Source organism: Myxocyprinus asiaticus, chromosome 20 (assembly GCF_019703515.2).
Source record: "Myxocyprinus asiaticus isolate MX2 ecotype Aquarium Trade chromosome 20, UBuf_Myxa_2, whole genome shotgun sequence".
Taxonomy (NCBI): domain Eukaryota; kingdom Metazoa; phylum Chordata; class Actinopteri; order Cypriniformes; family Catostomidae; genus Myxocyprinus; species Myxocyprinus asiaticus.
In genome coordinates this window covers 32,691,357-32,708,743 of record NC_059363.1, presented here as the reverse complement: position 1 = coordinate 32,708,743, position 17,387 = coordinate 32,691,357, and the positions used below count along the sequence as shown (strand labels likewise).

General features: G+C 37.0%; 1 protein-coding gene across 2 annotated transcripts in view; it reads right to left on the bottom strand.

Annotated features, from left to right (window-relative positions):
* The window catches only part of LOC127411334 (inositol-tetrakisphosphate 1-kinase-like), an 86,510-nt gene that overhangs the window by 22,272 nt on the left and 46,851 nt on the right, over positions 1-17,387 (bottom strand). For both annotated transcript variants that reach the window (XM_051646847.1, XM_051646849.1), the window contains 2 exons: positions 12,559-12,684; positions 9,386-9,503 (listed from right to left, as the gene is read on the bottom strand). In XM_051646847.1, coding sequence (XP_051502807.1) covers positions 9,386-9,503; positions 12,559-12,684 — 244 coding nt within the window. The remainder of the gene's footprint in view (positions 1-9,385; positions 9,504-12,558; positions 12,685-17,387) is intronic.

The window sequence follows — 17,387 nt, the reverse complement described above, 5'->3', positions numbered from 1 at the left end:
TCATGTGTGTGGCAGTTTTCCAATTCACGTTGCAATAAACAGTTCTTTGGAACATAAAGTGTCTATCGTAAAACCATAAACATGTATACCACATAAACAGAGTGGATTCGGCTCCAGACAAAATAAAGGTGTGAATCTTTGCCTTTTATAGCCCGAAACGTTCTGAATTCTCCTGCACAAACAAATGGTGTCCTGTGCGTAAATTACATAAACAGAATGGAGGGAAAGTATTTTAGAAGTGTAAATTCTGCTCTGGCCCTGCTTTGTCTCCACAAGCAGAACATTAGCTGGAGGAGGACAGTGTTTAGGTGAAGCCCTTCAGGATGTGCATACAGATGACAGTGGACAATAAAAGTGGCAATAATTGCATTGCTAAGGGTCTCATTAAGAAACAGTCAACACAGAAGATGAAGAGTGTTCAACAAAACATCACTTTGGTGGCGACTTCTGTGCACGGGTGAAAACTGGTTGGAAGCCACTCAAATACTACCTACAAGTAGAGGTGGGTAATATACCTGTCAAATCGATATACCGGTAGAAATGTGTTAACCTGGCAGAGATTTGTGAATATAGTTTCTATTGCAGTTATTCTGAATGTTGCATGGAAGGGAATTTGCTTTCCAATCAGCCTGATCCCATGGAATTACGTGAACATGACAACATTTTTGCAATTCAAAATTAATGTGCTGTATAACACATTTGGCTGCAGGTTTCCAGTGAAATGTCCAGTTGGGGGCGCCAAAAGCGAGTAAAATGGTGTCATATTCGGATGAGGTTTTGAGGTGAATTTTAGATGGATGTTTTTAAAACATACCTCCCTAAAGTAAAACTTTTGCTCGAACCCAACCAATAGTGTTTTAAAATATAAATGAGATGTGAAAAAAGACATCTCATTAGTGTTTTGAAATGCATGAAGCAAAATGAAAAAATAAATAAATAAATAAATAAATAAATCACATTTTCTGAACAAACCACATAATTTAATGCCGCTTCAATGACTCTGTCATGTCAAGAGTCAGCTTGAGTTTATGGCTGGACTTGAACCGCGGTCCTCCGACTCTAAATCCAACGCCCTATCAGATGAGCTACCACACAAGCTATTCATGTTGGAATAAGTGTATATACAGTATGTACATGGGTCTGTAATACAAGCATTAAAATGTATCGTTTTTCAAAAGATGTGTCGAGTAAATGTGTGTCAGTATCATAAAATAGCAGGGTCTGAGTAATAGAGAGAAAAATAAGTATTTATAAAGTCATAATCAGCCATTAAATTCATGATTTGAGTGAAAGTGAATAAAACATGCAGTTTTTGTAAATGATTTATATAAAAGTTTTAAAATTTTTAAAAATTTGGTAAAGGACATAAAATTTCCGGTTAATGCAACCTTTGTTTCCCCCTTACAAAAATCGCGAATTCTGCAAATTCGACACTCATTATAATCACACGCAAATGAGCTTTGCGGCAAACTCTTCACTGTCACCAAAGGTTTGCTGCAGGTTCACAACTACCGTTGAAGAGCTGCAAACATCTGGAAAACATTTGCGGCAAATCGCAAGTTCATTTGCATGTGAAAATATTAAGTGAGAAATTTGTGGCAAGTTTGTTAAAACTTTTAGACTTCTGAAAGAAGATGAGAAAAACGATTGCTGACACAGTCACATTTCATATTAGCATATACTCTGCTGCAAACACAGAGAGAGAAGCAATGAATAAATTAGTAATTTACAGCGGGATATATAAAATAGTTATTTATTGATAAATTAGAGGTTTTACTTTGTTGTTTCAAATAAATAAAAAGGCCTTTTTGTTTAATCACTTTCCATAAAAATAAGCATATGCATCATCTACCAAAAATTTCAAGAATGTTTTGATACAATTTTTAGTTTATATCACCCACCCCTACCTACAAGCATACATAATGTTTTGCAGAGCATGCTATCATACTACTCTTACAATTTCCAAGATGCTAATTAATCAATCTAATTAAAAAAAAAAAAAAAAAAAAGTGTGTGTTCCGTACCATCCCTTACAAAAAATCTAGAGTTCTGGCAAACTTGCCGCAAATTCGGCACTCATTATTTTCACATGTAAATGAGCTTGTTATTCGCCGCAAATGTTTGCCATAAGTTTCCAGCTCTTCACCGGTAGTGGTGAACCTGCAGCAAGCAGTCTTCGACAACGAAGAGTTTGCAGCAAAGCTCATTTGCATGTGAAAATTAATGAGTGGTTAATTTGCGACAAGTTTAAAGCAGGTTTGTGGCAACTCCAGATTTTTGGGGATTTTTTCAAGGGATTAGCTTAGCAATATGCTAACATTAAACTCAATGAGCCAAGAATCCCTCTTGCTCCAACGTGGGAGGAGTGCAGTTTGTGTGCCGTGCAGAGATGCTGACTAATCTGTCAAACATAAGGTTCCATTTCAGTCAGGATGCTGACTTAGAAGGCAGCTCCCTATGTAGGCAGTAGATAACAAGGCAGCTCACTAGGTTTTGGAAGAGAGCTCATAAATGTTAATTAAAGCCATACTCAAACTATCATCCAGTAAGAGTGGAACCCGTAATCTTGACCGGCTGCCATGTGTTGCTATGGTAACCACTGTCAGACATGCTCAATGTTAAAGAGAGGGATGTGGGGCTGTGTCCGCCCGAAAGGATGAGGGTGACAGATGGCCAGAGTGTTATTTGGAAGTTGTGTTGGTGGCAGCAAGCAATGGCGTTGTTCAAAAATGTAGGCAGATTGTATCAATTTAATTTGCATTGCAGTATTCTTAATGAACAGGCTGCATGTTTCCTTCATGTTTTCTTTTCAAAGAGTGGGAGGCTCTGATATCAGAACAAGAGTAGAGGAGAGATACAGACTGGGGGCTTACAGATGATTTTGTTACATAACCATCTGTCAAGTCTGGTTCGATAGCACCCGGACACACACAATGCCCACAAAGACAAATTTAGTCATAAACTTATGTGCCTGCACAGGGCACAATCAAATGCTTGCTGTGAATGGAGAGGGTTGTGGTAGCAGTAATATGAATACTTAAAATATTTAAGGATGTCCCACTATCAGCACATATTCCATATTACCATCACCATCTGTTTAGCAGCCCATACGTCCTTTTCCCCAGCCACATTCTCCAGCTCATCCTGGGGGATCCCAAGGTGTTCCCAGGCCAGCAAAGAGATATAATCCTTCCAGTGTATTCTGGGTCATCCCTGGGGCCTCCTCCCATATTTAATTTTTTATTTTTATTTTATATAATAATGTGAATAAAATGCTTTAATATGTTATAATTAATATTTAGTTATTTGTAAGGGGGAGGCAGGTAATTCATTATTATTAATAGTTTTAATTGTTTCTGCTCTTTCAGAGATGAGGGGTAACTAGAGGTAACTGCAGTCACAGTATATTATTGGATGGACAGAGAAAGGAGGAATGGGATGAAGACTCAAACCTGCAGTTCCAGCAAGAGCAATAAGGCTAACCACTGTGCAATCTAGGCTGGAAACCGAGAACCGGTTCCATAATATATACAGTACTGTGCAAAAGTCTTAGGCACATAAGATGTTTCACAAAAGCATTTGTCTTAAGATGGTTATTTATATCTTCAGCTTTAGTGTGTCAATAGGAAATATAAATGTTAGACTCCCAAACATTACTTTTGCAAATAGAAAAGATTAGAATAGAAGAACAGGGAGCCCTGCAACAGATGTCATGGCCCCCATAGTGCCCCCCCACTGAACATCGTGTCTGTTTGAGATTACATAAAGAGACAAAAGCAATTGAGACAGCATAAATAGATAGAAGAACTGGTGAATTCTCCAAGAAGCTAGGAACATCCTATCTGCCAACAACCAAGAAAAACTGTGTCCAGGTGTACCTAGGAGAATTGGTGCTGTTTTGAAGGCAAAGGTGGTCACACCGAATATTGATTTAGCTTTTTTATGTTTACTGGACTTTGTACGACTTTGTTAATTGATAAATGAAAACTATTTATGCCATTATTTTTGAAGACATCCTCACTATGCAACATTTTTCCCAAGTGCCTAAAACTTTTGCACAGTATTGTGTGGATTTACTATTTATAGGTATGTGTTTGAGTAAAATGAAAATGTTTGTTTTATATATATATATATATATATATATATATATATATATATATATACACACATATATATATATATATATATATATATATATATATATATATATATATATATATATATATATATATATATATATATATATATACACACACACACATACATACATACACACACACACACACACACACACACACACACAGTTGTGCTCAAAAGTTTGCGTACCCTGTCAGAAATTGTGGCATTGATTTTGAAAATATGACTGATCATGCAATAAAACTGTCTTTTATATAAGGATAGTGATCATATGAAGCCATTTATTATCACATAGTTGTTTGGCTCCTTTTTAAATCATAATGATAACAGAAATCACCCAAACGGACCTGATCAAAAGTTTACATACATTGAATGTTTGGCCTTGTTACAGACACACAAGGTGACACACACAGGTTTAAATGGCAATTAAAAGTTAATTTCCCACACCTGTGGCTTTTTAAATTGCAATTAGTGTCTGTGTATAAATAGTCAATGAGTTTGTTAGCTCTCACGTGTATGCACTGAGCAGGCTAGATACTGAGCCATGGGGAGCAGAAAAGATCTGTCAAAAGACCTGCGTAACAAGGTAATAGAAATTTATAAAGATGGAAAAGGATATAAAAAGATATCCAAAGTCTTGAAAATGTCAGTCAGTACTGTTCAATCACTTATTAAGAAGTGGAAAATTCAGGGATCTCTTGATACCAAGCCAAGGTCAGGTAGACCAAGAAAGATTTCAGCCACAACTGCCAGAAGAATTGTTCGGGATACAAAGAAAAACCCACAGGTAACCTCAGGAGAAATACAGGCTGCTCTGGAAAAAGACGGTGTGGTTGTTTCAAGGAGCACAATAACTGTTGACCCCTCTCCAAACATAGCGCTTATGGTTGTGACCATAAAGCTCTATTTTGGTCTCGTCACTCCAAATTACAAAAGCTGTGAGGCATGTCAAGGTGTTGTCGGGCATATTGTAACTGGGCTTTTTTCTGGCATTGGCGCAGTAAAGGCTTCTTTCTGGCAACTCGACCATGCAGCTCATTTTTGTTCAAGTATTGTCGTATTGTGCTCCTTGAAACAACCACACCGTCTTTTTCCAGAGCAGCCTGTATTTCTCCTGAGGTTACCTGTGGGTTTTTCTTTGTATCCCGAACAATTCTTCTGGCAGTTGTGGCTGAAATCTTTCTTGGTCTACCTAACCTTGGCTTGGTATCAAGAGATCCCTGAATTTTCCACTTCTTAATAAGTGATTGAACAGTACTGACTGACATTTTCAAGACTTTGGATATCTTTTTATATCCTTTTCCATCTTTATAAATTTCTATTACCTTGTTACGCAGGTCTTTTGACAGATCTTTTCTGCTCCCCATGGCTCAGTATCTAGCCTGCTCAGTGCATACACGTGAGAGCTAACAAACTCATTGACTATTTATACACAGACACTAATTGCAATTTAAAAAGCCACAGGTGTGGGAAATTAACTTTTAATTGCCATTTAAACCTGTGTGTGTCACCTTGTGTGTCTGTAACAAGGCCAAACATTCAATGTATGTAAACTTTTGATCAGGTCCGTTTGGGTGATTTCTGTTATCATTATGATTTAAAAAGGAGCCAAACAACTATGTGATAATAAATGGCTTCATATGATCACTATCCTTATATAAAAGACAGTTTTATTGCATGATCAGTCATATTTTCAAAATCAATGCCACAATTTCTGCCAGGGTATGCAAACATTTGAGCACAACTGTAATATATATATATATACATATATATATATATACATATATATATATATATATATATATATATACATATACATATACAGGTGCATCTCAATAAATTAGAATGTCGTGGAAAAGTTCATTTATTTCAGTAATTCAACTCAAATTGTGAAACTCGTGTATTAAATCAATTCAATGCACACAGACTGAAGTAGTTTAAGTCTTTGGTTCTTTTAATTGTGATGATTTTGGCTCACATTTAACAAAAACCCACCAATTCACTATCTCAAAAAATTAGAATACATCATAAGACCAATAAAAAAAACATTTTTAGTGAATTGTTGGCCTTCTGGAAAGTATGTTCATTTACTGTATATGTACTCAATACTTGGTAGGGGCTCCTTTTGCTTTAATTACTGCCTCAATTCGGCGTGGCATGGAGGTGATCAGTTTGTGGCACTGCTGAGGTGGTATGGAAGCCCAGGTTTCTTTGACAGTGGCCTTGTCTCTTTTTTCTCATTTTCCTCTTGACAATACCCCATAGATTCTCTATGGGGTTCAGGTCTGGTGAGTTTGCTGGCCAGTCAAGCACACCAACACCATGGTCATTTAACCAACTTTTGGTGCTTTTGGCAGTGTGGGCAGGTGCCAAATCCTGCTGGAAAATGAAATCAGCATCTTTAAAAAGCTGGTCAGCAGAAGGAAGCATGAAGTGCTCCAAAATGTCTTGGTAAACGGGTGCAGTGACTTTGGTTTTCAAAAACACAATGGACCAACACCAGCAGATGACATTTCACCCCAAATCATCACAGACTGTGGAAACTTAACACTGGACTTCAAGCAACTTGGGCTATGAGCTTCTCCACCCTTCCTCCAGACTCTAGGACCTTGGTTTCCAAATGAAATACAAAACTTGCTCTCATCTGAAAAGAGGACTTTGGAACACTGGGCAACAGTCCAGTTCTTCTTCTCCTTAGCCCAGGTAAGACGCCTCTGATGTTGTCTGTGGTTCAGGAGTGGCTTAACAAGAGGAATACGACAACTGTAGCCAAATTCCTTGACATGTCTGTGTTGATGCCTTAACCCCAGCCTCAGTCCATTCCTTGTGAAGTTCACCCAAATTCTTGAATCGATTTTGCTTGACAATCCTCATAAGGCTGCGGTTCTCTCGGTTGGTTGTGCATCTTTTTCTTCCACACTTTTTCCTTCCACTCAACTTTCTGTTAACATGCTTGGATACAGCACTCTGTGAACAGCCAGCTTCTTTGGCAATGAATGTTTGTGGCTTACCCTCCTTGTGAAGGGTGTCAATGATTGTCTTCTGGACAACTGTCAGCTCAGCAGTCTTCCCCATGATTGTGTAGCCTAGTGAAACAAACTGAGAGACCATTTTGAAGGCTCAGGAAACCTTTGCAGGTGTTTTGAGTTGATTAGCTGATTGGCATGTCAAAATATTCTAATTTTTTGAGATGGTGAATTGGTGGGTTTTTGTTAAATGTGAGCCAAAATCATCACAATTAAAAGAACCAAAGACTTAAACTACTTCAGTCTGTGTGCATTGAATTTATTTAATACACGAGTTTCACAATTTGAGTTGAATTACTGAAATAAATGAACTTTTCCACGACATTCTAATTTATTGAGATGCACCTGTATATATATATATATATATATATATATATATACACACACACACACACACACACACACACACTGATCAGCCACAACATTAAAATCACTGACAGGTGAAGTGAATAACATTTATCTCATTACAATGGCACCTGTCAAGGTTGGTGTGTGAGTATAATATATATATATATATATATATATATATTACACACACACATACATATACACACACACACACACACACACACACACACACACACACACACACACACACACTGCCTGGCCAAAAAAAAAAAAGTCGCCGTTTGGACTTAAATAATGATCTGGGGTTGCTTCAATTGGTCAGGTCTAGGCTCAGCAAAGTTATGCGGCAATAAAATGAAGTCTGAATGACCAGGTTATCCCATCAACGGATTTTTTCTTCCCTGACGGAACAGGCATATTCCAGGACGACAATGCCAAGATTCATCGGGATCAAATTGTGAAAGTGTGGTTCAGGGAGCATGAGGAATCATTTTCACACATGAATTGAACACCACAGAGTCCTGACCTTTACCTCACTGAAGTCTTTGGGATGTGCTGGAGAAGACTACGGAGTGGTTCGACTCTCCCATCGTCAATAACACCTTTAGCTTTGATTATGGCGCACATGTGTGTATATTTGTGTGTATGTATATATAATATATATACGTGTCATCTTTTGGTAACAGGCTACTGGTGGCAGTATATCAGATTAAAATTGCATTTCTTTTTTCCAAATATTACTCTTCAAAATTACTAAAAGAATCATTAACGGAACTGGTAAGGCACCATTAAGAGGAATTATGAAATTCCTTTGATTCCCATTTCTAGTGCCATGGCATGTTAATTACAGGTGAAGTATGTAATTTCTGTGCCACTAGAGTCACCAAATGGACTCTTCGCTAAGCCCTGCCTTAAAAGTATTTCTGACCGATACTATCTTAGCAACTATTGCCCCACCACCATTACTCTGACAAGCACCTGCCTACGGGAGTAATGTGTTTGAGTAGTTTTAAGCGGGATTTTATCGAAATGATAAAAAAAAAAAAAAAAAAAAAAAAAAAACCCCGTTGTTGCTGGGTCACTTGTAATAGACGAGGTACCTAGAGAGGATACATGCAGTGTTTTGTTTTTTTTTCTCTCTTTTTAAAAATCTTTAAATAAATCTCACCAAGAGCATGCTATGGATTAAACTGTGTCATCCCTCATTCCTAACCGAACATCTATAACATCATGGAGAACACCTACATTTGCTCCAAGGTAAATTAAAGCAAAAAAACAACTTAATTTATGTACATATTGATTCAGGTCTTAGTAAAGGTGAGAGTAAATAAAGAGTTCACAGCAGCAAAATGAGTGTGTTATAAGACGTTATAAGCAGTTCTTTTCACTTGCACTAATGTTATGAGGTTTGTAATCGCTTTCAAGTGACGCTTTTCTCTTTTTATGTAACTGTGATGATCGTTTGCCTCAATTCTGATGCACAGTCACCATGGTTTTCAATTACTGTGTAATTTAATTTCTTTTACAAAAAAATTTCATATACATATGCTTTACGTCACTCTTCATTCCAGCACACATTAATATTATCCATTCTGTTTATGAGAATATTTTGCCAAAACCCACGCAGTTCACGGCAATCTCCCATTCATTCCTATGGAGCGTTTTGCAGAGCTTGTCAGAGCGAGCGACCGTAACCAAGCGGGAGCTTAGCGAAGGGTCAATTGCCAAAACAATGACGCTCCTCCTGTTTGCCAATGCACTGCAGAAGTGTGATGTAACTGTGAACCCACATTTAATGCATTTAACGCTTGACAACCCAAAAATAGATTAAGAGATTATAAGAACCAGGAGAAGCGGGTGCTGGGTGACAGTACCTCTCATGCAGTCCTCAATATGATGGACCAGCTGGTAAGACTTGCAGCGGTCTAGCAGAGTTCTGATGGCTGGAAGTGGGTCCAGAATGATGGTCTCTGGGTGTGCGTCAATATAATCCTGCAAGACCAGTGGAAAAAGGTCAGACAATGGCAGTGTGGAGGAGATATTTAGGGTAAACGTTAAAACAGCATGACTAACACAACTATTTGAAAGCATGAAGGTACTGTATTGTGCAAATACAAACAATATTTGTTGGTGTTATGAGAAGACAGTTTTCCAACATGCATGAACCTGCACACAGGTATAGATGTGCCACAAATAAAGGCACGTGTATACATGCAGCCAGCCTCTGTTACGTCACACTGACTCAACGGCTGCGAGGTTGCTTCTTTTACATAACCAACAGCTCACTCTCTCACTCTGTGCTCCTTCAACCATCCCCATTCCATCAAACCTCTCAAATCACATGAGATCATTTGACTGAATTTGAGGATATCCATTCTTTTCTCATGTTTTTTGCTTTTGTATCACATCTGACATCGAACACTGTAAATTTTTACTATTATTGGTATGGACTACCAGCATTTTTGTATCATGACAACTATCAGGAGGAATGTTCAAAAACACACATCCTGTCTGCTCCAACTTTACAGACAAAAAAAAAAAAAAAAAACGTTACACAACACAAGCAAACAGACATAAAGAGCATCTCATTTTTTTTGACAGGGTTTAGAATGACCTATAATGCAGTATTTGGATCATTCATTCTCTGTTCTTACGCAAATCTATGTAACATACAATAAGAACTTGCTTAGGGAGAGCTGGTCTTAGCAGAGAGCTTTAAGAACATTAAGTGGCTCAGCTGCAAGACATCCTGCATGCTTACACATTTAGAGGTGAGTATTGCAGGTGACATTTCGTACAAAGGCAAAAAAAAAAAAAAAAAAAACATTGCAGGATGGAACTCTGAATTGAAATAGCAATGTAAACCTTTGTGCAATATTATAATTAATGATAATGTACATAAAACTAGCATTGCAAAAATCCTTTGTTAACTGAAATAAAATAAATTGCTAGAATTTGCACTGCAACTATAATGTGCATTGCAATGTAAACAAAAATTAAATAAAACGCTAAACAACAAGAGCTAATGTGAACAAGCTTCATTCATGCACTCATGAATGTGCAACAGATTAGAGGTGGACCAATAGTAGAATATTGTCGATATGATAACTAAGGTGGTGGAATAGGCCGATAACCGATTAATCGGCCGATCATTTTTAAAATCAATTTATGGAATGTTAAAAAAACGTCTTATGTCTTTCCTTATTATTACGGGCACAGACACAGAGACTACAAGAGTCCAAAATGAAAATTTCAGATGCAGTGTAATGCAGGGCTCCAGAAAAAAAACAAAATGACTTAGGAGCCATTGGCTCCTAAACTGAAACTAAGGAGCCAAATGGCTGTTTTCAGGCGCCAAATCACAGATTTCCTCGATGTAGATTGCTGTTCAGGAACAAGATAGAAAAAGATAGAAAGACGGCCTGGGAAGCTCAGCAAGTAAAGACGCTGACTACCATACCTGGAGTCGCAAGTTCGAATCCAGGGCATGCTGAGTGACTCCAGTCAGGCTTCCTAAGCAACCAATTGGCCCGGTTGCTAGGGTGGGTAGAGTCACGTTGGGTTAACCTCCTCGTGGTCACTATAATGTGGTTCTCGCTCTTGGTGGGGCGCGTGGTGAGTTGTGCGTGATGCCGTGGAGAATATCGTGAGCCTCCACATGTGCTAGGTCTCTGCGGTAATGCGCTCAGCAAGCCACGTGATAAGATGCGCGGATTGACTGTCTCAGACGCGGAGGCAACTGAGATTCGTCCTCTGCCACCCGGATTGAGGCGAGTCACTATGCCACCATGAGGATTTAGATTGCATTGGGAATTGGGCATTCCAAATAAAAAACAAACAAGATAGAAAGCCGAAGAAAAGGAAGACAGTTGATAACACATTCAGTATTTTAACAGTGGTTTAATAAACAGTATACAGTATATAGTTGAGAAGATAAGTTTGCATTCCATTTTGTCTTAAATGTTCACACCCCTTTCATAATTTATACAAATATAAGAGATAAAATATTATTTTATTTAATACTGCTCTCCAGAATCTACATTACAGTTATTTACAGAAAGTATAGTATGCATATAGTAATGTGTCGTCTTTTTGAGCATCAATGAATGTTTGCGCCTTTTGTAAGTTGTGCACATATATATATATATATACACACACATATATATATATATATATATACACACATATTATAGTACTGTGCAAAAGGCTTAGGCACATAAGATGTTTCACAAAAGCATTTGTCTTAAGATGGTTATTTATATCTTCAGCTTTAGTGTGTCAATAGGAAATATAAATGTTAGACTCCCAAACATTACTTTTGAATAGAAAAGATTAGAAGAACAGAGAGCCCTGAAACAGATGTCCTGGCCCCCACAATGCCCCCCACTGAACATTGTGTCAGTCTGAGATTACATAAAGAGGCAGAAGCAATTGAGAATTCTCCAAAAAAACTGGTATACAATACGTGACTTTTAATTATAAAGAAGTCCGAAATAGACATGGGACTCTTATTTTGAAATGTCTGCACTCCCAGTTGTGAGTTCACTGACGGATGATTCGCTGAGAAAGTGAATCTGATTCAAACTATCAAAAAAACTATCTGTAACTATCGGCATTGATTTTTACCAATAACCGATTAATCGGTAAAACCGATATATCGCTCTACCTCTGCAATGGCTGTCACGATTTTCACTGGAAAATGACTTAAATTGAGGGTTGTTTCTGACCAAAACCTACTGTACGTCTTCAGAAGACTTGGAATATGCCACAGAAGTCGCATGGACAACGATTATGATACTTTTGGGTCCTTTTTAAGCTTTAAAGTGAGGCACCATCCATTGCCATTGTAAATTAAAGACGGTTTGTGGTATTCATTCAAACTTCTCTTTTGTCTTCTGCATAAGAAAGTTATGTGGTTTTGAGAAAAACATGAGGGTGACTTAAGTAAATTATGACAAAACAGTTATTTTTGAGTGAACTTTTCCTTTAAGACCGCAGCCTGTCCTGCAGAACACATGCTCAGTCAAGGCAAGTGTACGGTTCTCACCTGCACACTCTGCACCAGCAGCTGGGACTGGGTGTCATTCTGGTCTGCTTCCAAGATCAGATCTGTGAGCTTGTGAATGATGACGTCCAGAGGACCTTGCTCCTCCAACGGCTGACTCAGGTCAAGCTAAGGAGAAAGGGAATGGTGAAAAGGTCATATTTCACATTTAATATTAAGGACAAAAAAACAAAACACTGTCACACATAAGTACACCTGCATGCACGTGTTGTCTATTCAAATGCATTCGGATGATTTCACATCAAACGTTTGTGCTAACAAATGTCCAAATATTAGGCCTATTATTAAAGGTTTGTTTACAAGCCACTACAGTTTAATCATGGAACCGTCCTTAGTTACTTCCTGCGAAATGCTTTCTAAAAATAAAAAATAAAATGTTTTTGAAGTTTCCTTTTGGCATCTACTTTTGTGCATTTTCTCAGCAGTTTCTTAGACCGAGTCTCAAAATTGATCCCAATCTATTTTCTTGAAATTTCACAAGTTTTTTATAAAATTATACCATGTAATTGACCTTTTTTTATTATTTTCTTTTAAAATGATACACCATTACTTTATCCACTTAAAGGCAGGGTGCCCACGCTTTTTTGATCAATGAATTTCCATGACCTTTCCAGTCATTTGGGATTACTAGATAAGGACTTTTAAAAAGTATTTTGATTCACTACTGAATCATTCAGACCGAACTGTAAAGCATTTTGGCAGATTTATTTAAAAAATGACTCGACCAATTTTCTCACAAATTGAACAACACAATGGCTTGCAACAAGTTTTACTGTACACAAAAGCAATACCTAACTGATTATATAATTCTGAGGAGAGCTTAACTAGAAAAACGTATTTTTTTTTTGTTTTACTAATTTTTGTCCTGGAAACACAATTTAAAATTATCTGATGCTTCCAGGTTTTCCAAGATAATTGGAACCCTAAAGAGAAGAAATCTTTCAATTTGCTTTCAGGGTGTACGGTACTTATTTGCCCATAAACATCCACAAAAATGGCATAAAATGTGCTGTTTACTTGGTGATTAAACGTGGTGAGTGGGAATGTTTAAAACTGATTGGCATGAAAACACTTAAATTGCACAAAAGTGAAGTACAATATGGCTAAGAGCCACAGGGACATAATCTATTTCCTTGTATGGTTAAAGAGTAACTGAATGTTTAAACTCAGATGACTCTCCAAAGTGGTTGTACAGTATATTTAGTTGGGTTGTTTTTTTCCCTCTCCCACTTTGTTTTCCAGTAAAGGTCTTCCCCTGAGTGGTTGGGCGTCAGTATCTAGAGTAGTGATTATCAATTAGACGGTCCTGTTCAGCATGGAAAAAACAATGCTAAATGCAAATATAATGCAAATTTCTGACTTAAAACTGTTTGCCCAATCAAATTTCAAACAATAATACAGTATTTTGGCGTAAATTAATCTCCCACTTGGTAATATGGCAAACACTAATACAAATTCCAGCTCAGTGTTTGTTCCATGTGTAAGCGTTAAATCACAAATCTAAATGTCGTTTATGCATTAACAAAATTATCCTATTCAGCCAATGATTATGTTAATAATTTTTCTATTGTTGGGCAGATCACAGTTCATGGCAATATAATATTTTAAGATGTTTGTTTACATTAGAACAAGATCAGAAATGATCTTATTATTATTAACGTATTATTATTATTATTATTATTATTATTATTATTATAAACTAAGCAATATTTGCCCCCTGAATTTTAAGATGCATTTTATACATTTATAGGGAGTTTCCAAATAAAATAAAACATTTAACCTGAGACCAGAGCGTGACTGATGTGTGCATTTTCCATTTCCCTTATTGATTTATAACAAGTAGCACCTAATAAACAATAAAAAAATATAACAAATTAAAAAAAAAAAAAAAAAAAACAAAAAAAAAAAAACAATTCTAGAGTAAATAGTTTTCCTAAAAATTGGTGTCCACATATATGGACAGTGGGACTAAGTTGTGAAATTTTAAATAATACCACCAAGCTGTAGAAAGTCAGATTTTTTTCATCAAATAGTTTATTATGTGTCCAGGAGTGTTGGTTATTCATGTTTTTGAGACGTTATAGACATTACAGCTGATTTTCTATAAAGCTGAATAAATAATTATTATTAAACGTAATGGCCAGCATCATCAAATCACTGCCAACCATGTTAAAATAAAACTTAGCATTATAAAATTCTGAATCTAAATACTGATTACCATTGTCCCATGTCTGCCAAACATCATCTGCAGCCTGAAACTGAACTTTTGATCGGATGTTAGGAGTGAATGCACTTAGCAAGCTATAGGATTCAACCTTACTCCCTATTTAGTGAATGACTTGACCTCCAGTGTGCCATCTGTCTGCACTGGTCTCAGAACAGATAGAAATGCACCTCATTTTCATCCAAACTTCAAAGCCCCTGAAAGCAAATTTTCTCAGCTATTGGATGAACCCATTGATTCTTAAAGTGAAAATACACAGTAAATATATAGTAATGCATTTACTAATGTTAATGAATAGAACCGTATTGTAGTCACAATAAAATAAAATACAACAACATTTATATTAAAAAGGAAGCGAAATGTCCCATACATATTTACTAAATTTTTGAGGGAATAATGTCCTAAAATCAATGTATGTGGACATCATATTTATCAGCGCACTGGCGCATGAAAAATGACTTTTTTAAAGCGCCATATCAAACGAAACTACAGACACTACCCTTCACAACCAAAAAGGTTTCAATGAAAAAAACTTAGGTTTCTTACCAGAGGCACTTTTGTTGGCTCTGTGCCCATAGAAGCTCTTCACGGAAATCAACGCCATGCTGTTGTGCCACGTGACACGCCAGAAGTTTAACCCTTAAATGACATTCTATACTAGAGTGTTGTGAACAGTATTCAGTCGGTTTAATTTAATTTATGTGTTGCGAATAGCAAAGCCAAAATATAATGTCCACGCATGTGGACGCGGGGTCACGTGAGCATACGGTGTAATATAAGATGTGACAAGCTTTTTGTCAAATACTTCCATTTAATCAACTGATTAACATAAATTGTCAATATGAATATCTATATTGAGAAATGTTTTATTCTTACCCATAAAATGTAATTAACACTAACTTATACTTTATTCAATAATATGTCAATTTAGGCCTAAATATCTATAATGCTTATTCCATGGTTTACATACCGTCTGTTTGTGTGTGTGTTCACATTATATCACTATGTTGCTTTATGTTATCCTTTATTCATACCAGATCTATATTGTATGTAACATTAGTATTATTTTTCTGTTTTTTTATGCAGCCACACATAAGCCAAACCTCCTTGGTTCAAAATACATATGTGACTAAGGGTGTGTTCACACTTGGCAGGTTTGGTTCAATTAAAACGAACTCTGGTGTAATTGCTCTGTTAGTGCGGTTCATTTGAACAAGTGTGAACGTTGCCATCCGAACCTTGGTGCGCACCAAACAAGCGGACCGAGACCGCCTGAAAAGTGGGTCTCGGTCCGTTTCCAGACAAACTCCGGTGCGGTTCGATTGATATATGAACGCAACATGGACCAAAAACAGGAAGTAATTTGCCTAATACTGACCTCAAGCATACCTGGTTCTTCTCATCATAGGAGCTATGTTGCCCATTACAGTTCGGTACAGGCATCAGAACCGTTGTCAGCCATCCTTGCAGCATATCTTCATTTGTTTTTTAATTAATTTAATTTTGTGTGTGCAACGGAGGAATTCCTGGTGCTGTTTTGACTCCTTTATACATTTTATTAACTCTTCGTTTGTTCTCAGCTGGTAAAAAAAACCACCATATATACATATATAAATATAACGAGCGCATTTCGCCCAGCAGCCAGCATTGTTTTGGATGTTTGGCAAGTTCTGTCAAAAAATATATGTCATAAAAGCTGTCCAATCAGGTTGTGACTTTTTCCTGATGCCTTTGGTTTTGTATCGTTAGGTTCGGCGTTAAAAATGCCAGTGTGAACGCTAAGCGAACCAGGACTAAATGTATCATTTTCTTTTTTGGTCTGGACCAAGAGGACCAAGAGAACCGAACTACAAGTGTGAACACACCCTAAGTGCTCAAGTCTGGTGCATGTCTATACAGTCTAAATTAAGAACGTTCAGTAAAATCTTTGAATCTTTTTTTCCTATCTATCTAAAATAATGTAATCATGACCAAATTTCAGATTTCACAATGCATCGTAATTGTTAGGTAAAGAAACGAATGCAATCGAATCGTTGTCAGTGCAAATATTTACACCACTAATAAACAATTTTTGGACTGTTGGGTCGCCACTTAAAAGTTGAAGCAAAACCTGTTGAGGGAAATTACTGGACCAGAGCATGTGGAGCTGTACACAAACAGGCTGTTCCACCAAAAGGCCATATGTGGAGAACAGAAACACACCCCCAAGATCCTACTATTGTGTGTTTGTCCCTGCCAAGGACGGTACTATCCCACAACTCTCTCTCAGACAGCTTGTTGGCAAAACAGTAGCTCCACTCTTCAACAGAGGGCCTATAAGGTAACAAGAGACGGATCGCTCTAATATATAATCCTAAAGAGATACTCAGTTTATTATACTTCATAAAAGGAATGTGGTGAAAAATCGATATTGCGATACAATCAGATATACTTCTCACTGGTATAAGTATTTCATCATTATGCATTTATCGGGATGCATCATCTCAAAATACGGTTTCTATTAAGCAGTGTATGAATGAATAATTCATGTCCTAGTTTCACTAGAGGCCAGTTTTACAAAATATAAAATGTACAATATCTGACAGGT